We start from the raw sequence: 20,217 nt of genomic DNA, 5'->3' as shown, positions 1-20,217 counted from the left end.
GGTTAAGAGCGGCCGGGGCAGTCAGAGCTAAGGGCTGGACACTGAGCTGGGTGGTGAGTGCTGACTGGCTCGAGAGTGGGGTGGCCGACGGACCTGGGGTGGCAGGAGGGGTGGTCAGGGACAACGCTGGTGCAGACACAGCCCACATGGGGGTCCCAGGGACAGTCTGCCCCAAGGAGGACTGGAATGGCCGCCTCACAAACACACCAGTCATTTCAATGCTCTTTCCTCAAACTCTTCCATACCCACTGTTTCACTGAGGCAGCCTGGTGCGGTGGGTGTTACCATCATGCCCATGTTACAGATGAGGAAACTGAGGGCCGGGGAGGAAAAGGAAGTAGCAGAGCCCATGGAGGACTTACGGGTCCTGGCCCCATATCCAGAGCTTTCTCCACCACAGCCCCATAAGCTCCCTCCTAAGTGTCCAGGTGGCACAGCACAGAAAGGCAAGTATTTCAACCGGCTCGTCTGATCTCGGGCCACGGCCAACAGGCCCAGCTCAGCCAGGGCTCTCTCACTCCTGGGATTAGTGGAGCCTCTGACTATTCACCCGTTTCTCATTTCTCCCTGTAGCATACAGGTGTCCCAAGAAATGTATACATACTTTGAATAATTGTCAACTCAATGGATTAAATATGAAAAGAAGGGAACATCAATTGAGCTATCAGGGAAAAAGTGTGTATACATTTTTGGGGTGACAGCCTGTATTTGCTTGACACCAGCAGTTGTGTGTGCCAGATGCCTTGGAACATTCTAGCGTGGGTCGATCCCTCTGAATTATTGTTACTGTTGGTCCTTGGAGTTTCTACTTGTTGTCAACACTGCCGGTTGCAGCAGGTGATGGGCTGAGGCATCCCTGGTTGTTAGAAAGGAATCTTTCTGGAAGCCTGCTTGCCATCTGCCTGTTCCTGCTGCCCAGCCCCCTTGCACAGAGCCCGGCTAGGCCGCCTGCTGCAGAGATGGAGCTTGGAAGTGGATTTCTCCACTCGGTCCGCAGGCTGCAACGAGGCTGATCCCTGTGCGGTCCGTGGAGGCTGGAGGGCCAGCCCCACAGCTCAGTGGAAAAGGTGGGTACCAGGTAGACAGGGCGCTCACCGCAGGGGGCCAGGAGGAGAGGCGGGGCTTGCAGGGCTGGGGGTGAGCTGCGACCATGCAGCTCTCTTTACTGAAACCCTTGCTTTCTCAGTCTGTAAACGGGACTAGTTTGTGCAGCCTGGGACGGTCCTGTCATAGGTGTAACAACACAGCCACCTGTAGCCAAAGGGCCCAACACGGTGCCGGCTGTCCAGCACAGGGACACATTTCACAGATGAAAGGACACGTGTGCTTGTTCTAAAGCGAGCCAAGCCGGCAGGTGGCACGCAGAGAATCTGGGGTGCTGCAGAGAAAGCAGTCGCTGGGCTAGTGTGGGAAGCAGCAGGCAGGCCAGCCCACCTTCTTCTCCCTCCTGCCAGCAGAGACTCTGGGAACCCTCCACCCCTGCCCGTCCCTATGCCCAGGGCTGGCCTGCCTGAGAGGCTGGTGTGGGCGCAGGCAGCTGCTGGAGAGCTCCGGGGAAGGCTGCCCGGGTCTCACCTCTCCCTCCTGACCCAGGTGCTCACACTCACTCTGTTCTCATAGCTCTTCCCTGACACCCCCGTCCCCTGGGAACCCATCTTCTCCCACATTTCAGCTCCTCTCCCAGCAGGCATCCTGTCCCCTCTGCTCCCTCACTTTGCTCCCTCCTGTTGGTCCCTGAGGTTTCAGCTGAGGTGTCACCTCCTCCTGGAAGCCTGCCCTGATCACTAGCCTGGGCCAGGGTGCTGCCTCTGTAGCTTGCATGCTGCACTTGTCCCTACCCTTGTCATATCGCACACATGTCCTATTTGCCTGCCCACTGGTCCCTGCTCCACTGGATGTGGGCTCCTTGAGGGCAGGGCCTGGGTCATGCTTGGCCTCCAGCCTTAGCACATGGATGATAATAAATGGTCGCTGGATGCATGAGTGGGAAGGCGGCAGAAAGAGAACTGGCAGGGGAGACAAGAGGGGCTCACGGGATTTCTGCTCACGGATGGATCTGCAGGAAGCCAACAGGATCCCCATCGTGCCCAGCCCCAGGGAGCTACTGGCTACTGGTTTCTAGGAGCCACCCTGGATCTTCCAGGCTGCAAATCCCACCCCCACCCCATGCCCAAGGAAACCAACCTTCTGAAGAGGGCTGGGGAGGTTCTGCAGGGCTGGGGCCCTCAGCCCCGGGTCCCCTAAATCCAGGGATGGGGTCCATGCTTCTGCTTCCCCAGGACCCCTTGCAGTCAGGGGGCTGTGCATGGCACCTGGCACTGGCACATTGGCAAGTGCAGGGAGAGACAGGCACAGATACAGACAGGAAAACACGGGGGTCAAGGATTTTTTAAGAGATCAGAATGGCCAGTCAGGCCAGGGGCAGATGGCTGCCCGTGAAAAGCCTCCTAGCCCCAACCCTGCTCGAACTTTTCCCACCGACCCTCCCGCCCTGCCCCATCCCTGCCAGCCCAGAACGGAGTCCACCTAAGAGAGGGGCTTTCCTACCTCGGAAAGTCACTTTGGCGATCCGGTCGCCCTTGCCCCGCAGCTCTGAGACCGTCTTGAGGTGGACGAGCAGGGCCATGCTGGTGTGGAGAGCCCGGGCACTGCCAGGCGGGAGCAGCTGGGAAGGAGCAAGCCCAGGAGCGTGGCTCACACGCCTCCCTCCTCTCTGCCGCCGCCTCCTCCTTCCGTGCCCCCTCTGATGCTGCCCACAGAGACCCAGGCAGCAGAGCAGAGCTGCTCCTTCCCGAGACTCCACTCACAGAGCTCCCGCCCCTCCCAGCTGTCAGCCCAGCGTGCATCTGTGTGTGTGTGTGTGTGTGTGTGTTGTGCACCCAGCGTGCAGCCTGAGAATGCAGACAGAGTTGGAATTCATTATTCAGCAGCCGCTGGCTCCCAGATAAAGCCCTGTCCAGCTCCAGGTGTCTTCTCCTAGTTCCCGGGGCACAGCTGCCTGCCCACGCCTCAGTGGGGCTCTGCCTTACCCTGTTAGGCGAGCTCTTCTGCCACCAGGAGTGGGCAGATGGGAGTGGGCATGAATGTGAAAGGGTGGGCATGTGGCTGGGGTGCCCCCTCCCATGGGGAAGAAGGAACTTCATGATCTGTGTGCACAGGAAGCTGGGATGTTGCATTGGTGTTTCAGGGTGATTCATGCCACCCCCCCTTCCCCACAGTCAAGTTGGCCACCAGGGTCCCTGGTGCTCACAAGGCTCAGGGGGCCTCTAATGGGCCAGGCCTGGCTGCTCTGAGGGGGTCATATTCTGCCACATGGAAACTCTAATCCAGGGGTCCCCGGCCAGAAAAATCAGTATCTACCAGACAACATCCAATTTGTGCTTGGTGGCTGGTCCCCTGGAAATGGGAGCCCTAAGAGAAGAAGAAAATGGACTTCCTCACCTGTCCTCACAGAGACTGTGCCCCCACGAGGCTGGGTCCTGACCGCCTGGCCCTGGGATCACTGGGTCTGGGAGGATGGAGGAGTCTTTGGAGCCAGGCTATGCACGATTGCAGATTCGCGGCTATGAAGGACTCAGAAGCTCATGCTCTCCTAAGGGCAATGCTTACGGTCCAGGACAATGACCGAGCCCCATCCTCAGGGCCTGGGGATGAAGAGGCCTGGGGTGGGGAGTGAGATGGGCTGGAGAGGATGCTGGAGGGGGGGGATTTCTAAGGGTCAAAGGAGAACTGCCCCTCCTTTCTCCCAGCAGCAACCTGAGGAGGGACATGGGGAAAGGGACCCTGGGGACTGTGATCCTCGCACCTGCTGCCTTTGCAGAACCAGCTGCACTGTTGCTCTTACTGCTTGCTCTGCACAAAATGCCCCTGTCCCACCCTCCTCACCTGGACTCACTCAGCGTGTCCATTCCTGGAAGTGGCCCTGCCCCTGCACCCGTCCCCAGGCTGCGTTAGGGTCCTCTGTGCTGTCTCTGCCCCTCCCATCTCACCCTTCACGGGGCTGCTCCAGTAACCTCCCCCTGCTGGCTGGGAGACCCCAGGGCACTGTCTCTCTGGATCCCCAGGGCCTGGCATGGTATCTGGTGTATAGCAGGAGGCCCAGTGAATGTCGGCAGGATAAGAGAGGAGCCTGGTGATTTCTGCAGAACAGATTTTAAGATTCAAAAAGGGAAGCAGTGCATTTTCACAGCATGCTGACAAGCGATTGATGACTCCCTTTGAATTCTACAGCCCAAGCGATCTGCAGGATGGCCAGGAGCCTCCTTCCCGCCTTCTAGGTGCTTCCTCGCTACTTTGCCTTATTATTCTTTTTCTATTTATGTTCTATTTCCTTTTCCTTCTTTTCTTCCCCATTTCCCACTCTCCTTTTTCACTTTTATCTAACCGTATTGACTCAAAGAATATCTTAACATAGTGCATTTATCAAATACAAGTGAAAGTCTACATTTTTTAAAATATATAAATTTAATGTCTCTTTATTTAAAAGGAAACAACACTAAATTGACTAGCATGTTCCATTCGTGAGGTCATCCAGTGATCTTTGTAAGGTGTGGTGCCACGTGATAGGAAAAAACCCATCTCCTCCCTAGGCTGTCTGGAGGTTCTCTCTTGAAGGGGGTGAGTTTCATGAGGCCTCCAATGAGCCTATGTATCTTTGGGGAAAAGCCCTACGCAAGGCCTTAATCTTTCTGAACCTCAGTTTCCACATCTGTAAAATGGTTCCACCGGCCAATTCCACCCTGCCAACACATAGCATCCTTTAGCTGAGCCAGCCGAGCCTTCTGAAATGTGAGTCAGATCCCACTTTTTTTTAAATTTCCACTCTCCTCTTACCCATTTTGGTAACTCAATATAAAGTTTACTCAACCAACATGTACTGAACCCCTCCCGGTACCAGGCCCTGGGGATTCGGGGATGGATATGATACAGCGCTGGGCCTCAAGCACAGAGCTAGATGGACTTAGTCCGCGGACCACTGGTGGTCCGTGAGGTCCGAAAGGTTGGCGACCGCTGGACTAGAACACGGTCAAGTAGACACAGGGTGAGGGGTCCATGGGCGGGGAAGCTCAGGAGCCAAGCACGGGGAAGGGAGTGGACTCTTCACCTTGTCCCGGGGTTGGGTGGTGATGGGTCATTAGAAACAGCGTCCTGGAGTGTCGCGCACCAACCGGAGGGCTGCTCTTCTCCAACTTTCATAAACGTGTTCTTACTGTAGCCCAGGCTGCACAGGGAACTTAGAGATATAGTTATGACTGCAGTGCGAAGGTGGGCGAAGATTCCTCCCACCTCGATTGCCACCACTCATTCCCCTCAGTTCCTTCTCCTCCCCAGACCTGTTTTCTTGCGTCTCATGGAAGCCCTGACTCCCCCAGTCCCACTGTTATCTGTCAGAGACAGCCTCTGAGGATCCTGGCTGCTGAGCGGCCTGTGAGCTCATTAGCGCCTGTGGGCCTCATCAGCTGCCATCCGCGGAGCCAAACTGTGAAGATAACACTTCCATCCACAGATGAAATGAGAGTGTGACGGACAAGTGTGAACTGCAGCCCATTCGTGCTGATGCCAGGACTCTCCGGGGGTTGCGGGGGAAGCAGGTCTAAGTGCAAGTTCCAAGCAGCAGGAGCTGTGGCCAGACCCTCACCCTGCATGCAGGACCGAAGGCTTCTCCCTACCCCACTCAGAGGACCCTAATTGCATTTTCACAGCATGCTGACAAGCGATTGATGACTCCCTTTGAATTCTACAGCCCAAGCGATCTGCAGGATGGCCAGGAGCCTCCTGGCCAGGGTCAGGGTAAGGGGAAACCGGGTGTGGGCACCAGACAGAGGAATGAGGCGTTGTCATGGAGGACCCTTCCCAGGCCTTCCCGAGGCTTGCTCTCCAGGTCGGACCGAGCTGCGGAATCGGGGACAAATGTAAACCCACGCTCCGCCCTCTCCACCATTTGCTTTTTGTCCCTATAAACTACTCTCCCAGGAGAGCTGAAGACCATTTCCCTTGGCGACCTGGGCGCGCGGCCACTCAAGCTCCCCGAGTTGAGCCCATGGGGCTTCTGCCTCCTGCGCCTCCTCCAGAGCTGGGGGTTCCAAGCCGGGCCATGGCGGAGGACAAGGGCGCCCCCAGCCCGGCCTCCTCATCGTTTCCATTCGTCCCGCATCTGAGCATCACCACGCTCACCCGCAGCGAAGCCTAGAGATGAGCCCATTCCTGGATGTGAACGCGAAGATGGGGGGTTGGGAGGGGGGAGGCGGCGATTTGCGGGACCACCCAGAAGTGCCCGAGGAAAATGGAGCATTTTCAGGGCGCGCCCCTCGGAAGGGGCTATTGAGGGCGCGCGTGGGCCCCAGAACACGGAGGCTGCAGGGCCCCACGGACGTCGCCAGGCGCGCGGTTGCCGGGTGACCGGGCTGTTGACCCGCGGGCCGAATCCCAGAGGCAGGGCTCGCTGCGCGCTCGCCGCATCCACCATGGCCTCTCGCAGCGCGGGCACCCTACTGTCCGAGTTCAATGCCGCCTACGTGCCCCCTGCCCTCATGCCTGGGTAAGGCCCTCCCCTCCCGGGCAGACCCGCGGTTCAGAGCCGTGGGGGGTGGGGGCTGGGGGGTGCGGGGAACCTCTCCCTCTCCCTCCACAAAACCCTCCTCCGTCCTGGAAACTCCGCCCCGCGCCTTGGGGTTGGAAGGAACCCAGGAGCCAGTGTTTGGTCTGGCTGGGTGGTCTTCCCGGGAGGGGGCGGCGCTCCCTATAGGCTGGCCGCCCGCGGGGACTCCCCAGGCCCCCCTAGGTAGGAAGTCAGTCCGAGCGGCACAGAATACACCCCACCCAGGCCGGGATGAGGGGAGCCCCAGTGGATGGGGGCTGGGATGAGGGGAGCCCCAGTGGATGGGGCTGGGATCAGGGGAGCCCCAGTGGATGGGGGCTGGGATCAGGGGAGCCCCAGTGGATGGGGGCCGGGTAAGGGGGAGCCCCAGTGGATGGGGGCCGGGTAAGGGGGAGGAGAGGGAGATGCCCAGGCAAGAGCGAGAAGGTGAGGAATCCCTGAAAAGTGAGCAGGCTCTTCAGCCCCCAGCACAGTTAGGGGCACCCAGCGCAGCCTTGGCATTTGTCTTTTGAAGTGAAGGAGACACGGTGGGCTCCTGGGGGCGGGGCTCAAAGACTCTGGCGAGCTGCACAGGCAGCGGTAATGCCCAGTGGTGGGCGCTGTCCACCGGCCTGTGTTCCTTTCTTCACCCCCCGCCCCCCTGCCCCCCAAGCTCACCTCACCCTCACAGTGTGCTGGCTTTGAGAGTGTCCAGCCCCACGGCTGCCTTGTCTTGAGAGGCAGGGTCAAACCTACCTTCTTTCTCTCTAGATGTTTTCAAACTCCAGCATGTAAGACGCAAGTCTGATTGTTTTCCTCTGGCTTTTCCTCCCAAAGTGTCTGAGATTTGCACTCCCGACCTCCTCTCCAGGGTGTAGGAGTGACACAGGCACCGAGGGCAGGGGCTGGGTTCTGAGAAGCCACCTGCACGGTGTCAGCACATCTGTATACAACGGATGAGTGAGAGAGAGAGCGCATGAATGAAGTGAATGTCTTGAGAGTTCTGCAGGCAGGTCTGCACGTGCTCTCTCTCCCCTGAGAACGGAACAAACTGAAAGATGAACACACGACCTCGCCATATATTTTGTATGAAGTTTGGGTTGTTTCGAGGCACGGCAAGCAGGACATTGGAGGGGCTATGTTATTAAAGCCATTTCTGCGCACAGAGGCAGTGCAGTAAGGAGGGGCTGGTACTGGAGTTATGAATCCTCCCATTTGTGGTCAGGACCTTGGAGAGCTCAACTTGGGTTCCCACCGGACAAAGCTAATTTACTGGGTCACAGTTTCCCACTAACTCACTCATGTGGGCATTCATTTGGTAAAGATGTGTCCAGTGCTTGGGCTATGCCAGGCGTTGTATTAAGACAAAAACGGATTGGGGGAGGGGAGGTGGGCCTTGAGGGTTTACAGCCTTGGAGAGTATGTTTATACCACATCCTGGGTGTTTATCATGAGGTTTGATTTTATACTTTGGTATATTTTTTCCCTAAGCCCCCCACGGTCTCTAGTTTGAATTAACTCTCCCCTATGTCCCTCCCCGCCTCTGTGTAGGTCTGTGTGGGGGCGGGGTGGGGTGGAATGATTGTTTTAGAAGCAATCCCAGCATGCTTTCTGGCCACCACTCTTGTGTGCAGTATCCTTGAGCACTCTGACCTGTGGCTGAGCTAGAGATTGTGATAACAGGTGAATCGTAAACAAGGCCCTAAGCTTGGACTGGGCTAGTGTGAGCCGCTGAGCCTGGAGTGACTGCGTTCTCAGCCGGATCTTCCTGGGAGGGGTGTGCTCTCCCTGAAGATCCCCATCAGTGAGGGAAGAACTGAGTTGTCTTACCTTTCCAAATGCTGCCTCGTGGGCCATTTTGTTAACTTAATGGAAGAATCCGAGAGTTACACCGCACTTGGATAATTATTATTTGTGTGTGTCTTTCCGGACATTAATCACAGGATGTTCAGTGCAGCCAGTCTCTTCTGACACGCAAATCATCCCCCTTCCCAGTTTCATTCACAGACGCAGAGACTATCCACAGCAGTGAGGACCTCAGAGACCATGTAACCCAGCCCTCTCCTGTATTAGATGCCAGCACTGGGGTCCTGGGGGCACTTGCCTGAGCCCCAGGCTGGGGATGGAAGGGCTGGGCTGGAACCAGCTCCCTGATGCCCTGTAGAAGCACCGCGAGCCCCCATGTATGAGCACCTACTGTGTGGCAGGCACTGTGCTAGGCTCTTTACAAACGTTTAAGGTCATTCAGCAAGCTGCCCAGTCAGGTCTTTGTGATTTCAGCACCCTCTCCCCCGATCCCTCCAATTATTAGCTATTATCCTAAGACCCCTGCCGTGTTCAAGGCTTGATTCCAGGCACCATGGGAAACAGGATGCTTGTCTTCAGACTAGTTGGCCAGGATGCTGCTTCTCGTCCCTTGCTGCTCCGGGTGGCACAGCCCTCAAGCACCTTGCACTGTCTGGCCTGTGTCCATCCTTGCAGGGAGCAGAGAACACTTGGGGCAGAGTCCCTGGGATGGCAAAGCCTTGTAAGGGGTGAGACTGGCCCAGTGACTGATACTCTGTGCCTCCTGCTTGCAGGTCAGATCTGGTGACATCCGTTTCCTTGCCCTGTCTCCCACCGCACCACACCACACCGCACCGGGACCTCAGTGCAAACACTTGCCCTGACGCTGTGCATTCATTCATGCCCTGACTGCTTCTGCCCCTCGTGCCCATAGCTCCTGCCCAGGCGGGAGGGCAGGAGGACTTGCACCCCAGTCCCTCCCTCCGTCTGCCTAGAGTGGCAGCTGTGCCCATATCTGCCACTGGGCTGGGCCCAGACTTCAGGGGCCTCTGGGCCCTGAAATCAGTGCATTCTACACTTGCCATTGTCAAGGGGAGAGGGCCCCACAAGGTGGCTGTGTCCCTTTCCGTGGAACCCCATACAACAGACAGGCAAACCAGGGTTGAGCTGGTAAATGTTTAACAACCAGCTCTCTGGGGAGAAAAAGCCTTGATTTGTAGCATTTGCTCACATCTGTGCTATAAATACTCCTGCCACAGCTGATCTCAAGCGATCAATATGATGTCACTGAACAGAGCTGGAAAGAGATGCGCAGCAACACGGCAGCACACGAAGTCCCACCATACAGATGCAATCACCCCAAGGACACAGACAGTAGTGAAGTGTATAAAATAATTAGGAAGGATGAGTTTTGAGTATTTATTACCATTATTTTCAATATAATTTCTTTAACTGTAACTTCAATTTCATTTTTAATGCTAGCCCGTTTAACAACAGGTTTGCAAAAATTCCCAAAATTTAGCTATTGGCTCTCTTGAGCCAGTATGAGCCGATGTACGCTGCCCCCAGCCCACCCCTGCCTGCTCCTGCCAACTCCTTCGGGCCCGAGATCTCCCCTCCCAGGGTGAGACAGGTGCAGCCCAGGTGAGGGGAAGGGCGGGCAGATTTGGCAGCTGCGTTTCCGAAGTGCCTTCCATTTCCGCCCAGGCTCTGGCTCTGGCTCTGGCTCTGGAGGCGCAGGCCCGCGGACAGACCGGTGCATCCCGGGGCATGAAGCAGAGGCTCTCTGCTCTGGAGGATGCAGGTGTGTCCAGACAGGCAACTGATGCCTCTCGCACCTTCCTGAAAACAGGGGTCACGGGCCCTGGAGAGAGACCTGGGCTCTGTGACAGGGACCCTGGGCTCCAGAAGAATCATCGGCCCCTAAAAATGTGCCTCCATTTGTCAGTTCAATTCAACAAATATTTACAGGGTGCCATCTACTGAGTGCCAGGCATGCCAGGGATGAAGATGGGAGTAGAACGGAGCTTACAGTTCAGCAGGAAAGAACATGCTAAGGGCCCAGGTAACTACCATCAGCAGAATGGGACTGGCCGTACGAGAGGCACAAAGAGCAAAGACAGTTCCCTGGAGGGGCCAGGCCTGGTTCCTGGGCGGGTCAGAAGAGGCTCTAGCTCAGCGGTTCTCAACCTGTGGGTCGCGACCCCTTTGGCGGTCGAACGACCCTTTCACAGGGGTCGCCTAAGACCATCCTGCATATCAGACATTTATTTACATGACGATTCATCACAGTAGCAACAGGACAGTGATGAAGTAGCAACGAAAATAATTTTATGGTTGGGTCACAACATCAGGAACTGTATTTAAAGGGCCAGAAGGTTGAGAACCACTGCTCTAGGAGGCGGGGTATGGGAAATGCTCCTTGAGGGACGGGTGAGAGCACATGTGGGCAGAGGAGGAGAGCAGGGTCTTTGGGCGGAGGGGTGGCCGGTGGAACGCCGGGGTGGGGGTGCCGGCAGGATATGCGCCCACAGCAGCAAGGGGCCTGTCTGGCTGGCGTCGAAACGCTGCGGCGTGAAAGGGGGCGGCGAGACTGGAAACACCTTTCGCAGAGGCTCGCGTCAAGCAGGGCCTTGAGCGCCTGGTCCGGTTTGCTCTTCATTTCATAGGCAGTGGGGAGCCGGGAAGGCTTTGCTCAGGGGAGGGACCTGCAGGAAGTGCCGTGGAGAAGAGGGCGCACGTGGAAGGAGGACACGCTAAATAGTAACAAGTTAATTAGTTAATAGGGCTGCTCAGGGGATCCCGATGGTGCGTGGTAATTAATTTCCATGTTAGCTACGGGGCCAGCCTGGGGTATGAAGAGGCAGGGAGGGGCTGCTCCCTGCCCCACAGTAACCACCGTGGACTTGAGGATGCGCGTGTGATCGTTGCCCAGGGGCCGGCCGAGCACTTGTGTGGTCTGCAGGGGGGTGAGGCACATGGGAGCGCGGAAGGGGCCCAGCAGGGGGTGTGGTGGCACCGCAGGGGCTGTTGGATGCCCCGGCATGAGACCTGCCATTCCCCTGTTCCTCTCCACATCCACTTGCTACACGACCAACAACACGGGCCTTCGAAGGCTCTCCACCTGGACTGCACAGGTCACGCTCAAGGCACACACATGCGCACACACAGACACAGAGGTAGGCAGCCCCGGCGTGCCCGCTGAGTGGAACTAAATGAGTACATTTGCACATGTGCACGCACACATGCCCCTCCCAGAGCAAGTTCTGAACAGAACCTCGCTGCAGAGGAGAGGGCTTCTGTTCCATTGGCATGCAAATGCCTTGGCATTCAGAGAAGGTGGAGAAGCGGAGCAGAGGGGGAGTGCGCAGGGAGCTGGGGGTGGCGGAGATAAGAATCACAGAACACGTCACATTTCTATAGCTGCTTTCTTTAGAGGAGCGCAAAGGCCACTGTGGGTGGCACGCTTTGTGGCGGAGCCAAGCCCCTTTGGAAACCGCATTCCGGGACACGGTGCCCCGGGCTTCTGGACTTCTGCCGCCGCCAGAGAACAGTTATTGAAACCTAGTCACATGTCAGGGGCTGTGTAGGTGCCGGGGGTAAAGGAGAACGCAGGTTAGCAGAGGAAATGAACTAGCATGGGTCTGTGGGCGTGAAGGGTCATCCTATTGTGAAGCAGAGATGTTGGTAGAGGGTGTGTGGTCAGGGAAGGTGGCAGAGGGCCCTGGCCCAGTGAGCGAGGGGGAAGTGCCCTGAGAGGTGGGAGGAGATAGGCTTGGAGGCTTGGAGAGCAGGTGGGGCCCCAGGGATGCGAGTAACATTCCTGGGCACAGGGCCCCCGTGGGGAAGGGATATGAGGGGTGGGTCCTGTGACCTGCGACACGTTGGAGAAAGATCACTCTGGCATCCGTGTGGACGTCGGGCTGGAAGGGGTGAAACTTGGCCTAGGACAGTGATGGCGAACCTATGACACGCGTGTCAGAGGTGACACGTGAACTCATTTTTTGGTTGATTTTTCTTTGTTAAATGCCATTTAAATATATAAAATAGCCCTAACTGGTTTGGCTCAGTGGATAGGGCTTCGGCCTGCGGACTCAAGGGTCCCAGGTTCGATTCCGGTCAAGGGCATGTACCTTGGTTGCGGGCACATCCCCAGTGGGGAGTGTGCAGGAGGCAGCTGATCGATGTTTCTCTTTCACCGATGTTTCTAACTCTCTATCCCTCTCCCTTCCTCTCTGTAAAAAAAAAAAAAACAAACACAAAAAAACCCAATAAATATATAAAATAAATATCAAAAATATAAGTCTTTGTTTTACTATGGTTGCAAATATCAAAAAATTTCTATATGTGACACGGCACCAGAGTTAAGTTAGGGTTTTTCAAAATGCTGATGTGCTGAGCTCAAAAGGTTCACCATCACTGGCCTAGAACATGAACTAGGAGATCCGAGACTGTCCAGGTGAGCATGAGGAAGGCCTCAGCAGGTGGGACAGAGGACAGTGGGAAGGCCCTAACGAGGGAGCACGCAAGACTCGGGGAGGAGCTGGGTATGGAGGACAGCAGGGACTCCTGGTTCCTGGTGGATCGGGGCGGGGGTGGGGGGGTGGGTGGGGCCTGAACCAGGATGAGATATCCAGGAGGAGGAGCAGGCGAGTGTCAGTCGTTCTGACTGTGGAGTCTGGGGGTGAGCCCTGGTGCACGGCTGGGGGTGTGGGTCTCAGCCACCGACCTGGGTGACCTTGGCAATGGAAGTCTGCCACGGATGAGCTCCCCCAGAGGGAGTGGGTCTCTGAAGAGAGAAGAGAACTCTGGGTAACACCAGCACCCAGAAGATGGGCGGGAGAAGAGAGCCAGACCCCAGTCTGCCCCCTCCACACTGAGGTTCTCCTCAAAGCCTCAGTCAGTGCAAACCCTTCATGGAGCTCCACGCCCCACCTTGGGAATGGGCCTTCCCCCCTTTAATAGCACTGGAGCCCCGACAGAGCACAGCCCCTGCACACCCCACACTCAATAATACTGAATGAGGAGGCAGGCTCGGGAAGGAGGGCTGAGCTGCGTGGACCTTGGTAATTCCCTAAACACCCAGCACCGTGCCAGCACATAGTAGGTTCCCAACAAAGGAACTCTTCATGCCATCTGACTCTTAACAAAAGGCACATGGACAAAGAAGAAAGCAACCATGCCGCCCCGCCCCCTCAATCCAAACACCTAGCATTCACCAGAATTAGCCCTCGGTGGACCTCAGTCCAGGTTTCTCTCTCTGCGTATAGTCAGGTAAAAGACGACACGGACGGCCCGGCTGGTGTGGCTCAGTGGTTGAGCATCAGCCTGTGAACCAGGGGATCACAGTTTGCTTCCCAGGCAGGGCACCTGCCTAGCTCAATCCCCAGGGCGGGGCAGGCAGGAGGCAGCTGGCTGATGATTATCTCTCATCATTGATGCTTCTGTCTCTCTCTCTCCCTCTCCCTTCCTCTCTGAAATCTATAAAAAGATATGTTTTTTTTTAAAAAAGATGGGTGGCTGATAGGAAGATAGACAAGGCAATTTTACAAAAATATAATCATACTGAATGAGGGGTTACTTTAGCGTGAAAAGCATGAAACTTGATCGTACTAGAATTAACGGAAGAGAAAGATACTGACATAAAATGGAAAAATAGCTCGGCTTAGAGAAATGCTAATTCATCACAGGAGATATTAGTTCATAAAAGATCCCTCTGAAGGAGAGAGGCAGAGAGAATATGAAAGCCATCGGGGGGTTAGAGTCATTATGGTATGTGTGTTTAATGACATGTTTCAATTTTAGATGCCATGGGTTGACTGCTTTAGAAATTCTTAGTAAGTGCACTTCCATCTCCCCTTTACCCACTCCCTAATTTCTGTTGTTTAAACTATTTTTGACTTTGCCAGGTTTTACATTTGCTTTCTGTTCTGCAACCAGCCTTCACCTGGTCGCTCTTCTGAGTTCTGTCCTTAAACAGATTGGAAGCTAACCACCAGTCATTCTAACAGTGTCTGTATTATTGTGTGTTGTTTTTTTCTTTTGCATCATCTCTTAGTTGGCAGGATTTTGTCACCGAACACTATTTTCCCAAAGAGGGGCACAGCCGAGGGAGATGGGCACCCATGTTTCTGACTCGGACATCTGGGAGGTGCTCTTCAATGAGATGAGATATTGGGGAAGGTGAGGCTGGGAGATGACGCCCGGGGGACACCCAAGGGAGACGTTTTGTGTGCGACTGTCTACAGGAGTCTGAAGCTTGGCGGGAACTTCTGGACCGGATGTGTAGACTGGGGGTCATCTGCACACAGGTGAAGGTTAAGGCCACAGCACACACATCACCCCTATGGTCCAGAGGACATGAGCAGAGGAGGAACAAAATGAGGAGGACATTGAGAAGGAACAGGTCAGAGATGTAGGTGACAGCCAACAGAAACTATGAGAGGACATGAACAAAACCAAGAGCGGAGTTTCAAGAAGAGGGCAACCACGTCCAATGCTGCAGGAAGGCCGCTGGTGGCCCTGTCAAGAGCCATTCGGTGGCATCAGGGGCGGGGCCAGGTTTCAGAGGCTGAGGAGCCAAGGGAAGCCCGCAGCTGTGCTCCCTGGGAAAGCTTTGATCTCTGTCCTGCCCGCAGTCTGATGCTCACGCTTTTTGGAAGTTGCTAGTTCTCCCCTTGTTTTGCCTAAATAAGGCCGTGGCTTTCGGTGTGTCTCCCTTCCCCGGGGGGCTGAGCGCACGGTGTCTGCTGTGCTCTCTGTGCCCCCCGTCCTGCTCAGTGTCCAGTCTGCCTCCCGGCCTCCTTGGTTGCAGAGGGACAGCTCTCCGAGCTCCGGGACCTGGCCAGCTCCAGGCTGCACCTTGGGCGGTCCTCCTGGGAGCGGCGCTGGAGCTCTCCAAGCCCAGGCCCCACACACTCAGCACGTGTCCCTGCTGCCCCCATCATCTTCTCACAGTCTCTCGGCCTCTTGATGAAATAACTGCAGAAGCTCAGAGCGGCAGGAGACCTCACATCTTCAGCCCCTGAAGGGGGCCATCGAGGGAGAGTGATTTGCCCACAGCCTTGCTGAGGGCGTCAGGACGGAAGCCACTGTTTCCGGCCCCTGTGTGAGCCTCTGGTCTGGAGACGTGACCACTCTAGAGGTCTAGGGCATGAAGAGGTCCACAATCTCTTTCACTCGTCCCCCCCCCCGCCCCCCAGGGACTGAGATGGACAGTGCGCTGTAGGAAGCCTCTCAAGACCCAGATGTAGCCACGGGGCCCGCTGGCCTCACCCCCAGTTTTAAGGGCCTCCTGTGGAGGTGGCCCTGGAGCCCTTCCCTGACCTCTCCCTCCCGCCTCTGCTGTCACAGATACAGAGGCCATGTTCCCGGTGCGGCCTCCTCCTTCGGTTCCACCTACGGCACCACCACCTTCAGGTACTTCCAGGACTACCGCAATGCAGCCATGGGGAAGAGCCACACCCGCGTCTGCAAAGGCGGCCACTTCCCGACCATCTTCTCCCCGAGCCCCAGCCTCATGCAGAGTCACTGTGCCCGCTGGCTGCTCAAGCCCACCTACACCCGCTTCAACCTGGACAGTGACCGCTCCCTCGAGCTCACCCGCTTCTACCAGGTGGGCTGGGCCAGGGGAGACCGCTCACCCCCAGAGCCCTGATCTCCCCTCACCCAGGGGCTCCAGTGACGCTTGCCCCTGCTCCCCCACCACCGACGGGAGAGTTGGAGCCTTTGGGGATGTGCCCGCCCTCGCCTCTCTGCCCTGTGGCCTCTCGGCCCTGTGGACCCTTCCTTATCTCCTCCCTGAGTAAAAGGCCGAAAATTCATCCCCAAGATGAGCCATGCGTGCACAAAGGGCCCACTAAGCGCCCACCTAGCTCCAGCCCCAAGCCTGCTCTCGACTGGACATGCCCACCTGGAGCCAGGTGCCCACCTGACACCTCCTGCTCCACCGGCCTCTAAGGATGTGCCCCCAGTGGACCTCAGCCCCAAGCTGGACCCTAATTGCCCGGGAAGGAAGAGGCAAATGGAGGGGACCTGCCCACACCCCAGGGTTCTTGTCTGGTTGCTCTGGCCTGGTGCAGACCTGTCCTTGCAGGCATGGTGCTGGGCTACCGCTGTGGGGGCCGGGCTCATCCTCTGCTTGGTCCTGGAAACCTCTCTCTCACTCACCCCCTTGCAAACGTCCCTCCCTCCTGGTCAAGGACATGGGTGCACAGGGAGCCCCAGGGAGGGGACCCGGTGGATGCCATCAGACTCTGAAGTGCTGGGGCGCCATCTCAGTGGGCCTGGGGAGGCCTTGCTCTCCATCTTGGCTCTCACTCAGAGCACGGTCTGTCCAGGAGGGAGGGAGAGAGAGAAAGAAAGACACGGAGCGTAGCCGTGCCACCTGCTGAGCCGGGCCTCACGTGTTTCACCTCTGCTGGTCACTTGTCTCATTTACTCTCCATAGCAAAGCTGGGGGCGGGGGTCCTCATCCCCATTAGACAGATGAGAAGCCGGGCCCAGAGAGGGCACCCCGCTGGGGACTCCTGAGGGCACTAGGGGAGACAGACACCACCCCGGTTCAGGTACAGCCAGGCGGGGACTGCAGTGCCCACGGTCACTCCTGCACACTCACCACCGGCCATCTCTTTCTCGGTCCCCTGTAGCTGGCACAGCAGCATCGCCAACACTATCGAGACAAGACAGGCCTGGTGCCCCGGATCCCCTACTTCGTGCTGCCTGTGGAGGAGCGCGAGCGGTACCCCATCCCCACCGACCTGTGAGTGCCTGCCTTCCCTCCATCCATGCATTTAATGAACACATGTCCACAGGGCACCTGCCCTCAGCCAGGCATGCGGGCGCCCAGACTGAGAAATGAGTTAAGACCTTGCCCTAGAGCAGTGGTTCTCAACCTTCTGGCCCTTTAAATACAGTTCCTCCTGTTGTGACCCAACCATAAAATTATTTTCGTTGCTACTTCATCACTGTAATGTTGCTACTGTTATGAATCATCATGTAAATATCTGATATGCAGGATGGTCTTAGGCGACCCCTGTGAAAGGGTCGTTCAACCGCCAAAGGGGTCGCGACCCACAGGTTGAGAACCGCTGCAAAGGGTCAGGGTTCCGGAAGCCTCAGGATGCTAGGAACCTAGCCAGATGCACTGGGAGTTTGGGAGCAAACACCTGAATTTTTGCTGGGCTGCATTGGTAGGCTTCTTCCTTGCAATGGCAGCCCAACGCTGGTGCAGTGCCCTGAGCAGCAAGGAGCTGCTGCCCTCTGATGGGCATGGAGGGTACTACTCAGAACAGGGAATCGGTGCCTGGACCCCAACCAGACTTGGAAAGTGTTCTCTTAAGGACTTGAAATAGCTTTCAAAGTCCAACCGTCCATATGACCAAATATGAAAGTCCCTCAATGCCTGCACCTCACTGCTTTTGTCTGGGAGAGACGTTCCCCCTGCAAGATGATCCGGGCACACGGTTTCCTCACTCTCCCTCCTGATGCCCAGGCAGGGCGATCAGAAGTCTGTGCCATCCCGGTGTCATGTGGGATAGGGGGCATCAGGAGGTCAGCGGGCAGATCTTGGCTTTCTAGTTCCATTCTCACCCCTTGCTTACCTCTCGAGCTCTGAGCCTGGCCATCATCATTGTTGATAAAGCAGCAACTCTTCCCATAGAGGTTCTCTCTGCAATACAGATGAGCTCGTTTTATAAATAGGAGCTCTGAGGCTTAGCAATAGTCTCGGAAATGTGTGCCAGGTGGCAAGTCTGGTGGGAGGCAGAACCTGGAGGAACCCAGGTCTCCTGATGCCGACTCTAGGGCCCCGGGTGAGCCATCTCCTTGGGGTGGCTCTGAGTCAGTCCAAACCTGGAGACAGGCTGGGGCCTTTCCTGGAGTCAGATCTCCTCTCGTAACCACTCTGGGCAGGATTTTCACCCCCCACAGCTGTGGGGATCCCAGGACACCCCAGCTTTGTTTCTTCTCCAAAATGCCTGGCAACCTGTCCTGCTGCTGATGGCTTCATGCCCAATACAGAGGGCCACCCGGGTGGTAGGGAGTGAGAGGGTCAGTGCCTGCATTCAGCCCTTTCCTAGATTGCCTCCTGGCCTTCCATGAGTTTCATCACCACCAGCGCCATCATTGCCATCATCACCATCACCACCAGCGCCATCATTGCCATCATCACCAACACCACCATCACCAACACCATCACCAACACCATCACCATTACCATTTCTTATAACATTTGTTGAGTGTCTGCTCCTTGTTCAGCATTATGTTATGTGCTTTGTATGCATTGCATCATTTACTCCTCAACAGAAAGCTAAGAGGGAGGTACCAACATCAGTTTGTTTGATATGTGTACACTTCTAGCAAGAGTTGGGCCAGAAGCCATCCCAGGTCTGTCTGACATCACTCTTAGCCGCTCTACTGTTGTGCAAATATAAGTTATGTCAAGTGCAGGGTGATGTCACATGTTAAGCTGATGAGCGACCAGCAGGGTCGGGGTCAACGTGGGCTGGGAAATGGGCAGGTGGGGCTGTGGCTGGGCATTTTCACCCTCCCTCCCCGGCATCACACTGACGTTGTCTTTACCCCCAGGCCTCCTCTGAGCGCGAAGAATAAGTGGCACCTTTTTAGAGTCTCCCCCGAAAACCGGAAGGTCTACCAGACATTCCCGTCGGGGAAGAGGGTCGCCTACCAGGAGCGGCAGAGAAGAGACGTCTACTTTGAGTTCAGATCGTGATGCCCGAGAGCCATGGCCTTAACCAGGCTGGCTCTTTGGAATAAAATCTCTACCATGACCATCCCGCACTCCTCTCCTCTGAGCCCCGGGGTCATGTGGCCGCAGCAGGGCAGTATCTGAGGATCACGTGGCACTAGGTCTTCAGGGCTGTGGAAAGCTCAGCCCAAGGGGTTCAAGCTGAGATAAAGTGGTGCCCGGGGACCTGCTCACCCACGTCTCCCCCTGAGCTGAAGGAGGTAGAACTGAGAACTGCAGGGCTCCTGAGTCTCAGGTGCAAAAATACCTTCCACCCGCCTCCACTGGTGTCATCGAGGAAGCCCCGTTAGCCCATGTCTAAGAATGAGGATGAGGGGACCTCAGACAGTGGCACTGGGTGTCATCTGCAAAGGAAGCTCCATCCGGGCCCTGGCCCAGCATTGTTTAGTCCACACAATAACGTGCAAGAGAAGTGAAGTTACTGATAAAGACACTGAGGCTCAGAGATGTTGCCCAGGCTCACACAGCTTGGAAATGATACCGTCAGGGTTTGAACCCAGGTCTGACCCCCAAGTCCTGGTTTTTCCACTACACATCCTCCCTAGGGTCCATGTGGAGGCTGAGGGGCAGGGGTGACGCAGCCCTAGGGATCCCAAAGGACTCCGTGGTGCCCGGGAGAAGCGTACCTCCTGTGTTCTCCCCAGACTGGCATGGACAGGCTGGTTTGCCATCTCCCCCCGGGACAGGAGGGGGAGACCCAGGACGGAGCCACTCTTCAAGGAATCTTGATGTTTCAGGAACCTCTGGGCCAGAAGTGGGCCCTGGGAATGGGTTCTGAGGCCACACGGGCCTGAGGTGGCCTGGGAGGGCCAGGGTCCGGAGTGCCTGCTCTCTCCAGGCTGCTGCTTTCCACCTCCTGGGAGGCCACCTGCCTGGGACAGGGGACAGGATGTGGGTGACAGCCCCTCAGTGGACAGGATCTGGGATGGGCACCTCCGGCCAGGTGTGTAACCACAGGATTCCTCCAACATTCCAGGGTCCCTGGATTTGATCAAGGGACTCCAACCAGCAACAGGGCCCTTATTACCCATGAATAGTGAGACAGGACCTGAAGGCAAAGGGACCACAGCAGGTTCAAGTACAGAGG

General features: G+C 56.5%; 2 protein-coding genes across 4 annotated transcripts in view; one reads left to right on the top strand and one right to left on the bottom strand.

The window, feature by feature from the left end:
• The window catches only part of OTOF (otoferlin), a gene marked incomplete at its 5' end in the record, with an annotated part of 72,293 nt that extends 69,667 nt beyond the window's left edge, over window positions 1-2,626 (bottom strand). For all 3 annotated transcript variants that reach the window (XM_081101311.1, XM_081101310.1, XM_081101312.1), the window contains one exon: window positions 2,548-2,626. In XM_081101311.1, the coding sequence (XP_080957437.1) occupies window positions 2,548-2,626 (79 nt within the window). The remainder of the gene's footprint in view (window positions 1-2,547) is intronic.
• Window positions 2,627-6,411: 3,785 nt separating this feature from the next.
• CIMIP2C (ciliary microtubule inner protein 2C) lies at window positions 6,412-19,140 on the top strand. The gene is made up of 4 exons (XM_081101313.1): window positions 6,412-6,538; window positions 15,716-15,977; window positions 17,011-17,123; window positions 18,950-19,140. The coding sequence occupies exons 1-4, from the start codon at window positions 6,465-6,467 to the stop codon at window positions 19,092-19,094; spliced, it is 594 nt and encodes a 197-aa protein (XP_080957439.1). The 5' UTR covers window positions 6,412-6,464; the 3' UTR covers window positions 19,095-19,140.
• Window positions 19,141-20,217: the final 1,077 nt, after the last annotated feature.

Source organism: Myotis nattereri (genome assembly GCF_964212035.1).
Source record: "Myotis nattereri genome assembly, chromosome: 10".
Lineage (NCBI taxonomy): Eukaryota > Metazoa > Chordata > Mammalia > Chiroptera > Vespertilionidae > Myotis > Myotis nattereri.
This window is presented reverse-complemented; position numbering and strand designations above follow the sequence as displayed.

Bases quoted from the DNA above. Each gene is read 5' to 3' on its own strand.
- CIMIP2C (XM_081101313.1), top strand. From the start codon at position 6,465: ATGGCCTCTCGCAGCGCGGGCACCCTACTGTCCGAGTTCAATGCCGCC. The intron at 6,539-15,715 runs GTAAGGCCCTCC...CTGCTGTCACAG, and splicing joins CCCCCTGCCCTCATGCCTGG to ATACAGAGGCCATGTTCCCG. The intron at 15,978-17,010 runs GTGGGCTGGGCC...GGTCCCCTGTAG, and splicing joins AGCTCACCCGCTTCTACCAG to CTGGCACAGCAGCATCGCCA.